The sequence below is a fragment of the Natrix helvetica genome (assembly GCF_964273705.1).
Source record: "Natrix helvetica genome assembly, chromosome: 4".
NCBI classification, from domain to species: domain Eukaryota; kingdom Metazoa; phylum Chordata; class Lepidosauria; order Squamata; family Natricidae; genus Natrix; species Natrix helvetica.
In genome coordinates, this window is record NC_138550.1 from 32,013,006 (window position 1) to 32,029,409 (window position 16,404).

Consider the following 16,404-nt stretch of genomic DNA (forward strand, 5'->3'; position numbering starts at 1 on the left):
CGCCTGTGATGATGCTGGGGTAAGTGAAGTCAAGGGATTAGTTCTGCCCAGTTTTTATTGGCCTTATATGGGCAGATCTGTTTCCCTGACCTGGCAACAAATTTTTCGCTGCTAGGATTCAGAAAAGTGGCAAGAGAGGAGGCATTGTGAAGGAAGTTCAGCAATTGTCAGCTCAGTTCTCCATTCCCATGGAAGTGTGGGAACTTGGTTATTGCCTTGTTTCCTTGATTTTCCTTCATACTTATCACCTCCTCACTTTGAACCCTTAGCAGTAATGGACAGGCTATACAGTGGTTTCTATTACAGTTTGGTCCATAAAGCTCTTAAGAGACTTAGCAGGACAGCCATGGAAAGATATCCAGAGTTCATGATTGAAGTAAATAGCAGATTCTATGAAGTTGCGGGATTGTAATTCCTTTTGTAATTTCAAAAGGAATTTCAGATTGCAACCTCTGTAGTGTAGTTGCTTTCAGAGAGGAATTGTGATGGTCTACTCTGTAATAAATTCAAAAGAAACAAAGCAAAACAGAGGAGTATTTTTTTGTAGATTACATATCGAAATGTATGTTTTAGTTTCCAAAAAGTGATGCCAAATTTCGGTATCCTTGTTGTTTGCCCTCTGAGCCAGCTTCTGTTTGGCACTTCGCAGAGATCTCATATTTTATGTCGTATCATACACAACCAGCCCTAGAATAATGGGAATTGCAGTCATTACACTTTGGAGAAATACTGTGCAAAGTTGATTCTCTTTCTCTAATCTGATTTGTCAAAATACATCTTCCTCAAATGTCTCCCTGTACCTGTTAATGAAGGTTTTCCTAATTTTTTTTCTTCTTTCAAAATTATTCTGTATCACTTTACGATGTAACTATTGTTCCTTTATCACCGCACTGTTGAAGCTAAACCTTGAGTATGCAGGGAAGGGGGAGTAAAATTAACCTCTACAGTAATTGCTATGCACCAGTTAAAGGAACTAAAAGGTGCCCTTAAAATATATGTTTAAATTTTAAATACAGCAATACTAATCTTGGGCTATTTGTGAGTTGCAAATATCTGGATGCAAAACAACCTCAGCTGGAAGCAAAACATTAGTTTATTATTTAGTCTGCTTCTTCACTGCTTTTACTGTTTGTTTGTTTACTGCCTCTCTTTGGTGCTATCTAGATCAGGGGTCTCTAACCTTTACAACTTTAAGCTTGGCGGAATTTCAACTCCCAGAATTCCCCAGCCAGCAGCTTGCTGGGGAATTCTGGGAGTTGAAGTCCTCTAGGCTTAAAGTTGCCAAGGTTGAAGACCCCTGATCTACTTGGTCGTCACGATTCCTATACCAACCATCAACAGAGCAGCATTTTTCACTCTTGATATTTTGGAGGAGAGGTGTCGAAGTCCCCAAGTCTTAAAGCTATCAACAACAGAAATACTTCGACAGATGAAAAAGGGGCGAGGGTGAAACGAAGAGAAAATACGCCACAGGAGCCTTCCCCGTGGATCAAACTAAAGCGCGCTTCCAGGTCCCGCCTCTCGGACGGAACAGCGAATCAGAAGGAGAGAAGTTAAAGGAATCCCCTTTTGTGTTCTCCCTCGCCCTATTGGGGGGAGGGGTCGTCCGTCAATCGTTCTCCTTCCGGTGACATCTCTTAATCCGGGATTCCCCGCCAGGCAAGATGGCGGCGCCCGGAGCCGGCGAGTTGGTGTGGAACCGTTGGGACGTGCCTTGGCCTGCTTGTAATTCGGCCGAAGTCGTGCCGGCCGAACATGCTTCAGGTTAGAGAGATTTCAATGCGGGACGCTTTATCTCGGGATAAAGCGGAACATCTTTGCATTCCGCGTTAAATTTGAGTGATAGATAAAAGCACGCTTGCTCCGTACTATCCTGTCTTGTCTTTTTATTATTATTATTAGTTAGGAAATGTCGTTTAACTGACAGGCTTTTGGCTGGTGGGACTAAGTTATTATCCAGCAGATTTGATCTTGATATTACATACCATATGCGTACGATTGTAAAATAAAAAGGGAGATAGCTCATTCCGGTAATAAAACTTTACAATTTTTTGCATGTATGGGATTGTAATTTGTTTCTGATTGATTTTAGGGGAAACATCTTCCTTTCTTAATGTTAAACCAGTTGTGTCTTACAAGTGTTTAACTTGGATGACTTAATACTATTAGTTTTTTCAAACGATGATTAATATGGGGATAATTGACTAAACTGGACTTAACTTGAGGGATAAACTTGTGAATAGGCACAACTCGGGGGGGGGAGCGGGGGACTAACCACATTCTACTATCCTACTGCATGGTCAGATTTTGGTGATACAGGGATCACTGTAATGCAGGGATAGAAAATTGGATTAATTGAATGAACCATGGTTTAATTAAACATACATTAAATGTGCCATGCAAAAAAACAGTAGCTATAGATGCAGCAAGTATCTGGAATTCCATGCCAGGAAGTAAGCAAAGTAGCAGAAGGATACAAGATCCTGGACAGAATCCAAATGAATTGCTGAAAGGAATTTTTTTCCTTATAATTCATAATACTACAGCTTCTTTGCTAATCTCCTGCAGACAACTAACTCTGGGTTTCTCAAACTATCAAGTGTACCTCTCTTGAAGAGATACTGACAGAATATGCAGGGAAGATGGAAAGAACTTTTTAGATGTACAATGTTACAATAAATCTACCTTTCCTAATATTGTATTTTATTGTCATTGTTTATTTGTGCTCAAATTATTTTTAGGGGGATGTACATTACATTTATACTAAAGATGTGGCAACTGAACTAACTGATCCTGGAATTTGAGAGCTTGCCTTGTTACTGGTTTATTGGGTGAATTTTTGCATCTGCCTATCAATGCATGTTTTTATATTTTCTAGTGAGATGCCTTTCAACTGCTTTGAAGAGGTGTGAGGCTGTTGGCAGCATGTTAAACAGCAAAATGCTGGTTGCAGAACAGAGCCTTCTGCATTCAATCATTTATAATTACCATTATCAGATGATTCATCAAAAGGCATATGGGAGTCTTAAACAGGTTGGTAGAATGTTGTGATCTTTTTGGAAATCTTGATTAAATCATTTTAATCTGTAGGAATCATGCATATGTGGCATCCAGCAATTCTGCTTTATGGAATAAGGCCTTCCATAATTAAAAAAATGCTGAATTTGCCCATTGTGCCATCTTTAGAACAGAAATTATTCAAGGAGTGAAAAAAGTTCCAAAAATAAGATTAAAAACAATTTAGCTAGCTATAGCCCAACAGTTAGAAATTTATATTTTTGCCATGGGAGTTATGTAATACTGACTGTAAGGATTTTGCATCTATTATATTTTATTTTGAATATATAAATAATTTCAAATAAATAGCATGCATTCGATTCTGCAGAAGATTTGCTTAATTTTTGGGAAATGTAGATTGTTTCTGTTCACTTATGGAAACCTACATTGACACTTAATTTTGAACGAGAGGAGTGCTCACGAGTATATATGCTAGAAATATTATAGTGCATATGAAGAATCTGGTTATAATTAATATGAGTTATGGAAAAAAAGATTCACTTACATCTAGAGCTAAGCATATTTATTGGAAATAATGCTATCAATTTGCTTGCTTTTTAATACAGCCCAGTAAGCAACATTTTTTATCTTCATAATTTCAGGTTGAACAGTGCTTGAAACGTTTCAAGTTAATGAATCTGGAAAAGTCGATTCAAAAAATTGCTCAGACGTGCCTCATGTAAGTAGCTTGCTTAGCATGTGCTTGTTTCTATAGTTTTATTAATACAGATTGTCCTTGAAATATGACTGTAATGGGGACATAGCACAACGATTGTTAAGCAAAATAGCATCAATTAACCCACTGGCTACTCTTCTTGATGTAACCATTAAATGAACATGAGAATTGTTAAATAGAGCACAGGGTGTCTTAGGTGGGGGAGGCCCTGATGGCCTATACAGATTTCCTGCCCTGAGCCTCTCAAGGCTACTTCCACCCTGTGCTCTACTTCTCTCTGGGGTCCCCATAGTCCTTCAGCTTCCTTTCCACCCAGCAAGCAAAAGAGAATAAGCTATCTGAAGGTTGCAAGCCTCCAACTGCCTTCACACCCAGCAAGCAAGGGGAAGGCAGTCCATACAGAGTTTTTAAACTCCAGCAAACAAGGGAAGGTTAACTTCTTCACAGAGTATCAACACCATACTCATCTGGAATTCCTTAAAGCAGATTTTACTAATACAGGTAGTTCTCAACTTACAACCTTTTGTTTAATGACCAAAGTTACAACGGCACTGGAAAAAAGTGACTAATGACCATTTTTCACACTTACCGATTGTTGCAGCTTTCCCATGTGATCAGAATTCAGGTGCTTGATAACTGGTTCATATTTATGACAGTTGCAGTGTCCCAGGATCATGTGATCACCTTTTGCAGGCTTCTGACAAGCAAAGTCAACAGGGAAGCCAGATTCACTTTATAGCCATGTTAGTAACTTAACAAGTGCATCATTTACTTAGCACTTGTGGCAAGAAAGATTGTAAAATGGAGCAAAACTCACTTAACAGTCTCATTTAGCAACAGAAATGTGGCTCAGTTGTGGGGACTACCGTCTGCAGCTACCATGTGATCCAGAAACAGCTCATTTGATTTAAAGAGTTGCAGACAGGTTGTATTGCATAATCTGTGTCATTAACATTATTACCGTATCTGTTTGTCACAAAGCAGAAGAGTAGCATTTGAGCATATATACATTTTCTTCTTTATTTATTTTTAATAGAGAACAGAAATCTGAAAATTCTGAGGAGTCCTTGGTGCCCAGCCAGCCTGTAATAGAAGTTGTTCTGGTGAAGATACTCGGTAGTTGCAAGCTTATACTACGTTTACTTGAATGTTGTTGTACGGCATTTAGGTATCCTTCCCAAAAGATACTTCTATAGTTGTTATTATCCTGTTCATTACTGGTTGTGGTGTATAATTTTTCTCATCTTACGTTTTTGCAGTTTTCCGACATCATAATTTAGCATAAATTACTTTGATTTTTACTGAATTAAAAATATAAATAACAAAAAATAAACGTGTTTTACTCTTAACTGTCTTAGGACTGAGCTCACTGAGCTGAGTAACTGTAAAATAGACATTTAACTTGGATCTCTAGCTTTTTGGGAAATATTATTTAGCCTTAACCCTCATGTTTCTCAGTTTAATTGTTAAACATCTGTGTTTGGAAGAGTATGTATTGTTCAATACTTTGATTCTGGGGTTGCTGAGTCGGCTATGGTATGTACACATCTTAAATATTTTATTGTTTCATTTACATAGTTATAATAAAGATTTTGTTTAGCCAATTTCACGCCAATTAGATTGGGAGGGGGGATACCAGTGGGTATTGTATCACAGCACAATTTATAAAGTTCCAACTGCATTTATTGCTATGGTGGATCCAGAAAAAGTGGTGGGTGAAGGAGATTAAACGGCATCTTCCGAAACTCTGGCGCTTTGTTTCAGCTGGGATAGGGAAAAAGAACATAATTTTTTATAAACTTTTATTTATTTTTCCTTAATTGGTTTGAGTGGAAGAAATTTAAATATGGCAGGTGCCATTAGTGTAGACCTGATTGTGGGTACTGTATGTGCAATGGGTTTTATATGCAGATCCCTTTTTCCAAATGCTCAATTTGGGATCTTCCTTCTATACAAAACAATGCCTGGTCGTATATCTTAATTTCAATAAAATGTTAGAAGTATACAGATGGGTTTGGCAATATGTACTGCCCAACCATTGGAATTCATTTTTTCCAAAGATGGAACTGTAGTCTTTCTCACTGTGTCAGAATTGCTCCATTATCTGGTAACTGGATCTCCTTTGTTTCAGATAAATAAAATTGCCAGACATTCTGACCAAAGTAGATAACTCATTCTTCTATGCATCCATCCTTCTTTATTTTTGATTAATGAATATGAATTCTGCTTTATGTGTGCATATGTTTTGTCTATTTAAGTAAGGCTCATAGCATTTCAGATCCTTACATTAGTAACTAGCATCTTCAAAAATCCTTGGTTGCTGTTCTAATATTTAGAAGCTACTCACCTCTTTCAAGTGACAAACCTTTTTGACATTTACTGTTAAATACTGTTAATTTTATTGCCAAAGTTTATTGTGAGTCAGCATTGGTTAATTCATACTAAATTGGAGATCTTAGTAAAAATCAGAAGCAAACACGGAATTATGTTAACCAATATCAAGTGTTACATCTCTCTTTGTGTTTTTCCTTTATTATTCTAGGATTCTTTATGAAGCAGTATTAAAAAAGCTTAGTACGTTATATAAGGATCTGTTTGAATTGCTTCAAGAAGTAGCAAAAATGCACCAAAGGCCATATATTAAAGGATTTGTTTTTCCTTCTCAAATAAATGATTTTCTGGAAACCAGTTATTTAGAGATTAAGAAGAAAATACCTAAAGCATTTATAGAAAGGAAAGCTGGCACTGGATGGATAAACACATTGTTTTCAGTACCTAAGACTATATCCCACTCTCAGAATCTGAGTGTAGCAGTTCCTCCAGCAGTCAGGAAAAAAAAGAAGAAAAAGAGGAAAGGTACCCAAAATAGTTCTGATATTGGAAAACCAGTTTTGATCAACAGAACTAATCAAGGTAAATAGTAATGGCTGCTTAATTTACTTCAGTGTTAGTAACAGTCACACTCATGCTTATATTACAACATTGTATACATTTTTAATGCTTATATAACTTGTATTAAGTTGGAAGATCTGTATTGATTACCTTTTCTCTTAATAGTGTGGAGAATGCCTGAAAAAAAAGATGGGCAAAAAGTAGGGAGGGATTAAAATTGCAAATGCTATTACCGTATTTTTTAGAGTATAAGACACACCTTTTTCCCACAAAAAAGAGGGTGAAAATCTGGATGCATCTTATACACAGAATATAGCATTTTTGGCCCTCCGAAACCTTGCCCCCTTTGCAAAAATGGACGTGCAGAGGGTTTTAGAGGCTTGCAAAGTGCTCCTGAGGGCTGGGGAGGGCAAAAAATGGGCCAGCCAGTGTCTCTCTCCCCCCCCCCACCGCCACCGGGAGCACTCTTCAAGCCTCCCAAAGCTCTCCATTCCCTTCCCCCCCCCCCCCCCAAAAAAAATGAGGCGTGCAGAGTGTTTGGGAGGCCTTTAGAGTGCAAAAAGCTTTTTTTTAAATGTACCTCTTCAAAATCATGGTGCGTCTTATAGTCCGAAAAATACAGTAATTATCTAATGGCAGGAGATCAGGATATCTGTTTAGAAAGTCAGTGCAGAGTGCACTATCTAATGTACAAAATAATAATTTATTCAACTTGCATGTTCAATTTCTAACAATTGTGCCCTAGCCTACAATAAAAAATTACAATAGAACTATTAAAATATGGCAAGCATGACAGATAAGACATTTAGTCTCACTGTCCCTCTTCCAAGGCCTGGGTGAAAAGCCAATTTTGCTTTTGTGAAAAACAACAGAAAAAGCCTGTTTTGGAGATCCCAATAGATGATATTTGTTGATGAAAGGAACCTGGAGCATGCTGATCCTGAAAGATCGAAGTGGCCAGGCTGGCATTATAGCAGATTTACTGATTTAAACCTATGTTGTTCAAGGTTATGTACCTGTTTTAAGTTTAATCTCTGTGCTTTTTCTTTTAGGTCTTGCAGAGAAGTTGGAGTTTGATCTTAAGACATTATGCAAATATCCTAATCCTGTATCACAGGAGGTATGTCTATTCTATTCTTCTAGGCTTGTATTTATTTATATTTGATAGCCAGTTTGATGTAATAGTTAAAACATTAGATTAGAACTGGAAGACCATGAGTTCTAGTCTTGCCTTAGCCAGCTGGGTGACCTTGGGCCAACCACTTTCTCTCAGCCCTGGGAAGGAGGGAATGGCAAACGACTTCTGAAAACCTTGCAAAGAAAACTGAGGGAACTTGTCCAGGCTGTCTCCAAGAATCAGACATGATCAGCTAAAGGCAATTACATAACTAATAATCCTGTTTTCTGTTTTATCCATAACAACCCTATAGAAAGAATGTAATCCAGCTGGTACAGTCTGTATTATGTTTCTTTAAATGTCAAAAGTACTATCTTGTACTTTGTAATTTCTTATGTATATGAATAAACAGATTTATCTATCCTGCCCTTGGTAAATAGGATTTAGTTAGATTTAATTGCTAAGTTTGTGTAATGGAAGTTTATTCCATTGAATATAGATTTATAGGATCTCAAGAATATTTGGGAATAGTTGATTATAGCTGGATGGTCAGAAACACTTTCATGTGGAAAGTTTAATTTTAATTCCTGTCTCATTCTTGTTTAGTGTCTTTAGAACGTGTGAAACCTTTGAGGGAATCTACTCCTAATTAAAATAAGCAGCACTAATCAATTGTTTAATTTGGTCCTAGACAATTTCATAAGTTAATCAGGTCTTCTGTGGAATTTTCTTGGTCACAAGAAAGAGTGCTGATTTTTTTTTTAATAAGAAGAGATAGCATTTCACAGTTCTTCTAGAAACTACTTTGATATGGATTTTAGGAGGCCATTCAAAAAGCAAATTTTGAAGACTCCCAAGGGGATATTTGTTCATGGTCAACATTTATCTTGTATTAATTCTGATTCCTTTTAATTCCTTTTGAAGTGGTTAAAACTGTAATCTATTTAATTTTTCAACTTCTATGAACTTTTTAGCCAAGGGTGCTGTGTGTTAAAGTTTATTCTGAGTCTTAGCTTTTTAATTGTTTTCCAGTGTTAATTTTTTACTATTTTATTTCAGAATTCTAAATTCAGCAATATGCTTCCTGAGTCAAAGAAAATCACATCTATTTCTCCTAAAGACCTGAGATCTTGGCATCTTCACTCTTTTGTGCCCAGGTTTAAAGCAGTGCAGTCCTTTGAAGAACTGTCTCAAACCCTGAAAACAACAGTTATCTGGTGTAAAAACAATAAATTTAGATCAGGGGCTTTCTTCTTAGGAATGAAGCTTTTAAAAAGCAAGAGGCTGCAGCATGTGGAAGCCCAGGGTTGCAGGTATGTAGATTGTTATTCCTTGTCTTTCCATACCTTCTAAACAGGCTCTGTGTAATCCTGAAATATGCCACTTTTTCAAAAGTGACCACTTGTTCAGCAACTGTTCAAAGTTACAGTGGTACTCAATAAAAGGGACTTACCGCCATGCCACACCCGCCACACCACGCCCACAGAACCAGTAATAAGAAAATTTGAATCCCACCACTGGTGTTAAGCTTTCTTCTGTAACCTGTTTCAGATTTTGATTAGTCAATTCAGCTCTTCCAAGCTCACTAGAACTTTGACATGTGAAAAAACAATTATGCAAAATAAATGACTGTTGGTTTTACAGACTGTTACATCAAACAATTGCTCTTTGCCGCTTTAATTGCTAATCTTTTTTCTCTTAAGATTGCAGCGGAAACTTAGATGTGTTAAAGCCACTATTTGTAAATTCCTTACGCTCCAAAATTGCAGAGAGAGGCCCATGCAACTTCTTAGAAGTAGTCCCCGGCGAAATAGTAGACTGTCCCGGAAGCAGAGCTCTGTTTCACAGGCTACCTCTGTACATCGAAGGGGTCCTCTCTTCAAAGGAACTGTATCTCCTTTCCTCAATCAGTGCTTTCTATTTCGGACTTTGGATTCCAGTGATACAAAGAGTTTTGAGGAACGTATCCATGACATTTCTCGCCCTGCAGTGTTGGAGAATCATCCCACCCATATACAGAAAGAAGCCACTGAACAGAAAGATGACATTGATGATATTTTTAAAGCTATAGGTCTCTAAGGCTACTTTCTGTTAAGTAATCAAAAGTGATGTTCCAATGTTATTTCTATTCCATTATAGCAAATGCAGGCAACTGTTCTTAGGTTTTGAGGTTTCCTTGAGGTTGTTGAAAAGCAACTTGTAATTGTTGGTGAACTAATTTGAATCATCCCTCAATTACTTATTTTTATGACAACGTTTTACTCTTTAATATCTGTAGGAGTGTTGCTACAGATCATATGAAACTTAAGTTGGAGCACTGCCAAACAAATGCTGATAAGAATAGTTGAGTAACAGTTTCCTCAAATAATTCTTTGAGGTGAATGGACAGTGAGGACAGTGGAGGGGAAAAGCACCAGAGCTAAAATGAAGTGTCTTCAGAGCTTACAGCAAATACCTGGAAGCAAAAGGTCACTTTGCAATATTAGATGGTTGCAGGAACTATCCATTTTAAAATATCCATAAGAATGTGGCTGTGAATTAGTATTCTTTAAAGTGATACACTTTGATGGCCAGTCCTAAGACGGGACAACTTAGGTGTCTCAGGTTAATGTTTCATCTCAGAAAGAAAAAAAACCTTTTTAAGGAGGAAAGCTTGCATTTTTAAAGTTATGTATGACATGTTTATACTTCCTATGACAGCACATAGAATACAGTGAAACGGGATTTGTTTATTACTGTCTTCTATTTGTTTTGTTATGCTTGCTTGTCTAGTTACTTGGACTATTGAAGTGCCTTATACATTGAATAAATACCTGCAATTTGTTAATAACTATTTTTTTTTCAAATTATCTCATTCTTCTCTTACATAAATACAGAATGTAATCTCATTGGTAACAAAGAGCACAAATACATTTTTATCAATTTAGTATCAAGTGATTCAGCTAATTTACTGCTTAATTCCTCAAAATATTTTCTGATAAATGTGATGTAATTCTCCTCTATAAATTGCTCTAGTCTAGTCTCTACTCCCCTCTGCTACTTTTGCTGATTTTCTAGTGGTTGCCATTGTGATACTTTAATCCAAAATGAAAGTTTCAATTACAAGGGAAAGAGTAGAAAGCAAGTCCACCCCCTCCCTATTGTTTGTCTTCCCAGCCCCTTAATTCTTTAAAATGGCATTCCATAATGTCAACATCATAGTCTGGCTCATTGTTTATTTTATTTTATAAAATTCACCAATTATCTGCACTTTTTAGTAGAAAAGAAAATTCCCACAAAGATCCGGTTTGTTTGTCTATTTTAATTCCATTTTTTTTTCAAAAGCACTTTCATTGAAAAACCTTTTAAAGATTTAAAACCTTTGTTTTAAACTTTCTTATAACCACTCTTTGTTAAACTTTTTGCCAAAAGTTTAAAATCTTTTATTTTCATTTTAATCCAAAAAAATTGTTGACGCAACAAGTGGAATTCTTTTCCTATCACTCACAAATCACTTTAGCTGTAAATTAAATTCAAAAGCATTTAAAAATTAGGCCTGTGCAAACTTTTTGTCCATATGAACTGCATTATAGCTGTGGACGTAGCTAACTTACAGCTGCTCAACTCAGCTTATCACAAAAATCTCAGTTCCTAAAATCTACTCACAAGGAGCAGCTGTCCAAAATGCAACTGGGTGCCCACAATCAAACTTTTTTTGGAAAGACTATTGGAATTTACTGTCCGGCCACCATAATTGCTGTACTCTCCACTCTTTCAGAGATGTTTAATTTGCCATATGTCTTCACCAGAAGTCCAATTCCTTGCATTTTCTTATGTTAAGTTGCTATCCATATAGACGACTTGGCCTTGATGATCCAGCAACTATCACCAACGTAATGCATACATTTATATAGTTTCATGTTAATGCAAAATGACTGATACATAGCACCCAAAATACTTCTGCAGATTACCATTGTAGAAGGAACCTCATTATTTTAAAATTATGGTTAATGTTTTTGGTGGATTAAATAATTATTTCTGTGCTAGTGATTTAGTTCCATTTGTTCCATTTCCTTCTGATTGATTAGCTCAATCAAACTAAACTATTCCTGCTTGTTAATATGTGAATGAAGCATAGAGTAAAGAAAGATTTAAAGCACTGGTGTCAAACTTGATCGCGTCATGTGACATATCACGTTTTGTGCCTTTGCAGAGCTGGGGTGGGCATGATGCCGGTCTATGGGCTGCCAGTTTGACACTCCCGATTTAAAAGTATTGAGATTTACAAGCACGTTTTTTTAAAAAAAAACAGTTTAATGCGAAGGTAAAAGATAATAGCTATATGGCCCTTAGAAATCTTTAGCAATATTTGAAAAAAATTGTGAGCTAAATAAGAATATGAACCTAGAATTATGACACTCAAATGGTTGCAGTCTAAAAAAATCAAGATATAATAGGGAATAATGTCCAAGAATGAATAGTTTTAAAGACAAGCAGCACAATACAAAGAATCTCTTAAAACAGTCCCCAATTAAATCTATTTCAATGTGCAGCAGTGTTCTCAATTGTTTTCCCCAGAACTTCCTTTTATGGAAAGGAAGAGTAAAAAAAATGAGATGACTCAAAGGGTGAATCAAAAAATGAGATGAGCTCAAAAAAATGCCTCAGGAGCCATAGTTTGCTTCATCAAATGCTTTTCGAGCCCGTTTTAGTTCTTCATTCATTGTTAACAAGTCCTTCACACGAGCAAATTTTCGTGGGTCTTTACGAATCAAGAAGACAATATCTTCAACCTGTACTCGACCTTGTCGTCCAATCGACATTGCTTTGTGGGTCTATTGGACAAAAAGAAAATCCATTTCAATTAAATCCAATTAAAGACATTTTCTGTGATGCTACTGAGTTGTCCTCAGTATTTAGACAATATACTTGCTTATGAAAAAAAAAACTAGAAGCTGATTATCCACTGACTGTGGCTGAGGGGAGAGACTAAAACTTGAGATATTTCTGCTTCTAGTCCAACACTAATCACTATGCTATTTGGTTCATTAATAGTCTGAGAACCAGTTTGGTGCACTGATTAAGGCATCAGCCCAGAAAACAGGATACTGAGTTCTAGTTTTGCCTTAGGCATTAAATCCGGCTGGGGTACTTTAGGCCAGTCACTGTCAACCCAACCCACCTCACAGGATTGTTATGGGGAAAATAGGAGGCGGAAGTAGTATTAGATATGTTTGCTGCTTTGAGTTACTTATAAAGGAATAAACATGTGAAAAACTAAAACAAATTGTTATTGGAAGTTAAGATGGTTGTCATAACAGCTTTTATACATGTCTCTGAACTCTTCTTGGTTTTACATAAAACATAGAACTGCAAGGAAACAAAAGCCCAAATATAGCATCTGTGGTATCAACTGTCTAATAAGTAGTAACATATTATAAGAGCCTACCATTTCTGTGATGAATTCTATGACTAGATCTTCAAGAATATCCACAGACTCTGTGTAAGGATTCTGATCATCTCCAAATCCATACATCATACACCTCACTGGAATTAAGAAAGCAAAAATCATCTGCAGGAGGGAACCGAATGAAAAAGCCTGCAAGACTTATAATCTACACAATTATTCACAGTCTTCTAAATTCTCCATTTAAGCAAATTTTAATCATATTTTTAAAAATAAATCTACTGGGGAAGGTGTAGTTCAAACTTGTAAGTAAGGGAAAACAATTGACACTATCTTAAAATATCATTTTAATAGAACATGTTGAAGGAGGAATATTCTGAGAAAAGCCTTTTATAACTCAAATGATTAAAGTAGCCAACGAGTTCTAAACTCCAATTTATGGTTCAGGAAACTTGCACCTCTTACATTATATAAGCTTTAGTACAACACTTCAGTTTTCATGCAAATGATATTTTACAATGAAACTACTTGGAGAGGCTTTTGCCTTACTATTAAAACAGTGGGCTGAAAAGCAATCTCTGCCCTTAGAACTGTCATGGAAGTATTAGCAAACACAAAAGCCCAGAATACAAATATACTGCACTGTAGTAAAAATTTAAGTATTTTATGGGTAGTTGATGCACAGTTGTTCATCACTAACTCACTGCAAGACCAACTGGCAATGAAAGACATCTTACATGACTCATAAAATGTGAAACATTATTCAATGGATATTTCATTTTTTGTGCCACAAATTGTATCTAAGGACACATGAGCAAATGTAGATAGCAATAGTACTTAGAATTATATACCTCTTCACAATGCTTTATAGACCTCTCTAAGTGGTTTACAGAGTCAGTATATTGTCCTCAAGAATCTGGGTTTTCGGAAATAAATGATATTAAGTATAACTTAACCATCTCTTAACCAATTTTTTTTACATAGTAATGCAGATTGATAGGATACAGATGCTAGACAAAAATCATTCAATAATTCCCAGTAATACTGGCATTCCAAAAGTGTACCACAAAAAGAGATTCTTCAAAAGTGGAGACTATAAAAGGGTTAAGTTTCCTTACTACCTATGAAAACAGAAAACTCCCTTATAAAAAATTAGATCATTAAAACTAATATATCTCTATTTCTTATACCAATAGATGGCAGTTCTTTGGTATTTTCAGCATGCAAATAATCTACTCTTACTTGTAAAGCTGACATCAACTTACATTCTTTGGAGAACAACCGTTTCCTTTTTCCCTGTCCACCATCTGACCCTCCTCCAGTGTCTTCAGTATCTTCTTCAAACTATAGATAATAAATCCAAAATTTTGTGTGAAAAAAGAGGCATACCCCACAATTAAGCTAAGAAACAAGGAGTCTAGAATTATTAGGATGGTTAAAAGCAGACAGACAGCAAAGAGTTCTAAAAAGATCTCTTGAAGTTGGAGAATTCAATACAATATGAAAATAAGTTTACTGTAAGCAAAGATGAAATTAGGCTTACAGACATAAACAAAATCACATTGATAAGATCTCAGTTAGAACCTTGGGATGCTACAGGCAAAGTTCATAAAAACATCAAGTATGGCAACTGAAAAAGGCATTTTCCATGCTACATATATTTTGAAGAATTTAACAAACTTATCAACAGTGCAATAATGCCTTTATAAAAGTATATGAATACTATACAGTTCTGTCCACAATACATTAAAAATGATATTAAAAACTAGAAGGGAAATCTAAATGACTAGACTGGAGTAAATTGATTTTAGAGAAAATTGTGATAAGTAAGAAAAAGAACTGAGCAAAAATAGAATACTATGAGAAAATGGATAGGGACAACTCTATATACTCCTAATTCTTAGCAGAGAACTGTGCAGCAATTTGGAATGAAACACATACATCTGTACTAAATCAAAGGCAGCCCTATGGAGCAAATCTTATTGTGGATGCATTTGAAATTAGTTTGTAAAGCATCATACCACTATGAAATGTGATTCTTCTCAAATGTTCTGGATTATAACTTCCAACAATTATAGCCAGCATAGCCCATGGTAAGTGATGAAGGAAATGCTAAACAGATGTGAATGCAAAGCACAATAATAATAATAAGAAAGCAGAATTTTAGGATCTGTAGGGAGTACATTGCTGGCCCACATCTAGTACACATTAATTCCACAATAAACTTCCTGAACAACCATTTATCTGGAATGTTAAGGGGCTCCTGCCTTGACTAGAGGGTTGGACTAGAAGACCTCAGAGTTCCCTTCCAGCTCTATGATTCTATGATTTATGAGATTACTGGGAATTACCTTGTATTTACAGGATTACATCAGAAAATATAAAACCCAATTCGAGTTTATCTACCTGTAAATTTCCTAATGCCAGGGAATCGTATTGCCAGTTTTGTTTTCATAAAATGAATTTAGATTGGAATCCTAGACTCCGAGATCCATGAACAGGATGCAGCTTTTAATGCGGATAATACCCACTGGATTAAAATTTCAGGCGTCTCCAACCGGTGGATGCGATTGACTCCAGCATCCCCGGGGAATTTAGGGGAGGCGGGAGCCGCCACTTTCCTTTTCCCAAGCCAGCCCGGCCAGCATTCTATTTGGTTCTTAATATTTTCACATATTTTATACTACCCAACACCTTATGCTTCAGCTTCACTTACAGGCGGGTCTTCTTCCTCGTCGGCCATGTTAGCATCAGGAATTACCTCCTTCCAGGTATAAAAATCTTAAGACCGTTTCTGACTAGCAACTCTCCCCCTCCGCTCCAATACGGAAGGCAAACGTTCAACTGCGCATGCTCCTTTGAGCAAATGACTCTGTAACAGGCCTTCGGTTCCTTTTCCTCCAGCTTCATTGGACAAGAGTCACGCATGCGCAACCCTGAGAATGGCCGGCGGCGGAAGGTATTCTCCAGGGGTTTTCACATCTGTTTGGAGGCACCTGCCTAGGCGCCTTAGAGTGGCGAAGAGATACAGAAAAGGCACTCAGGGCTGTTTTCTTGTGATCATCTGAATCTTTCCAGCCCTGACTTATAGCCCTAGTGTTTAGGTACAAAGAGAAAAGTAACTTTGAAATATTAAACAATGAGCGATAAATTAATTAAGGTTTGCTGTTTTGATTTCTCTACCTAAGATACCACTATCCAGTGTGCTGGTTTCATAAATACAATGCTGTGTTTGGCTTAATAATGGAATACTATACACATAAAAACTGAGTTCAT

General features: G+C 36.5%; 2 protein-coding genes across 2 annotated transcripts; one reads left to right on the forward strand and one right to left on the reverse strand.

Moving 5' to 3' along the window:
- Positions 1-1,294: 1,294 nt before the first annotated feature.
- Positions 1,295-10,572, forward strand: RMP64 (ribonuclease MRP subunit p64). Its single transcript, XM_081951447.1, has 9 exons — positions 1,295-1,764; positions 2,879-3,033; positions 3,660-3,736; positions 4,770-4,901; positions 5,192-5,269; positions 6,276-6,646; positions 7,678-7,745; positions 8,802-9,055; positions 9,446-10,572. The coding sequence occupies exons 1-9, from the start codon at positions 1,665-1,667 to the stop codon at positions 9,819-9,821; spliced, it is 1,611 nt and encodes a 536-aa protein (XP_081807573.1). The 5' UTR covers positions 1,295-1,664; the 3' UTR covers positions 9,822-10,572.
- A 371-nt stretch (positions 10,573-10,943) lies between these two features.
- TAF13 (TATA-box binding protein associated factor 13) lies at positions 10,944-16,046 on the reverse strand. The gene is made up of 4 exons (XM_081951452.1): positions 15,845-16,046; positions 14,394-14,472; positions 13,171-13,268; positions 10,944-12,556 (listed from the first exon to the last, which is right to left on the reverse strand). The coding sequence occupies exons 1-4, from the start codon at positions 15,869-15,871 to the stop codon at positions 12,386-12,388; spliced, it is 375 nt and encodes a 124-aa protein (XP_081807578.1). The 5' UTR covers positions 15,872-16,046; the 3' UTR covers positions 10,944-12,385.
- Between the last annotated feature and the right edge of the window lie 358 nt (positions 16,047-16,404).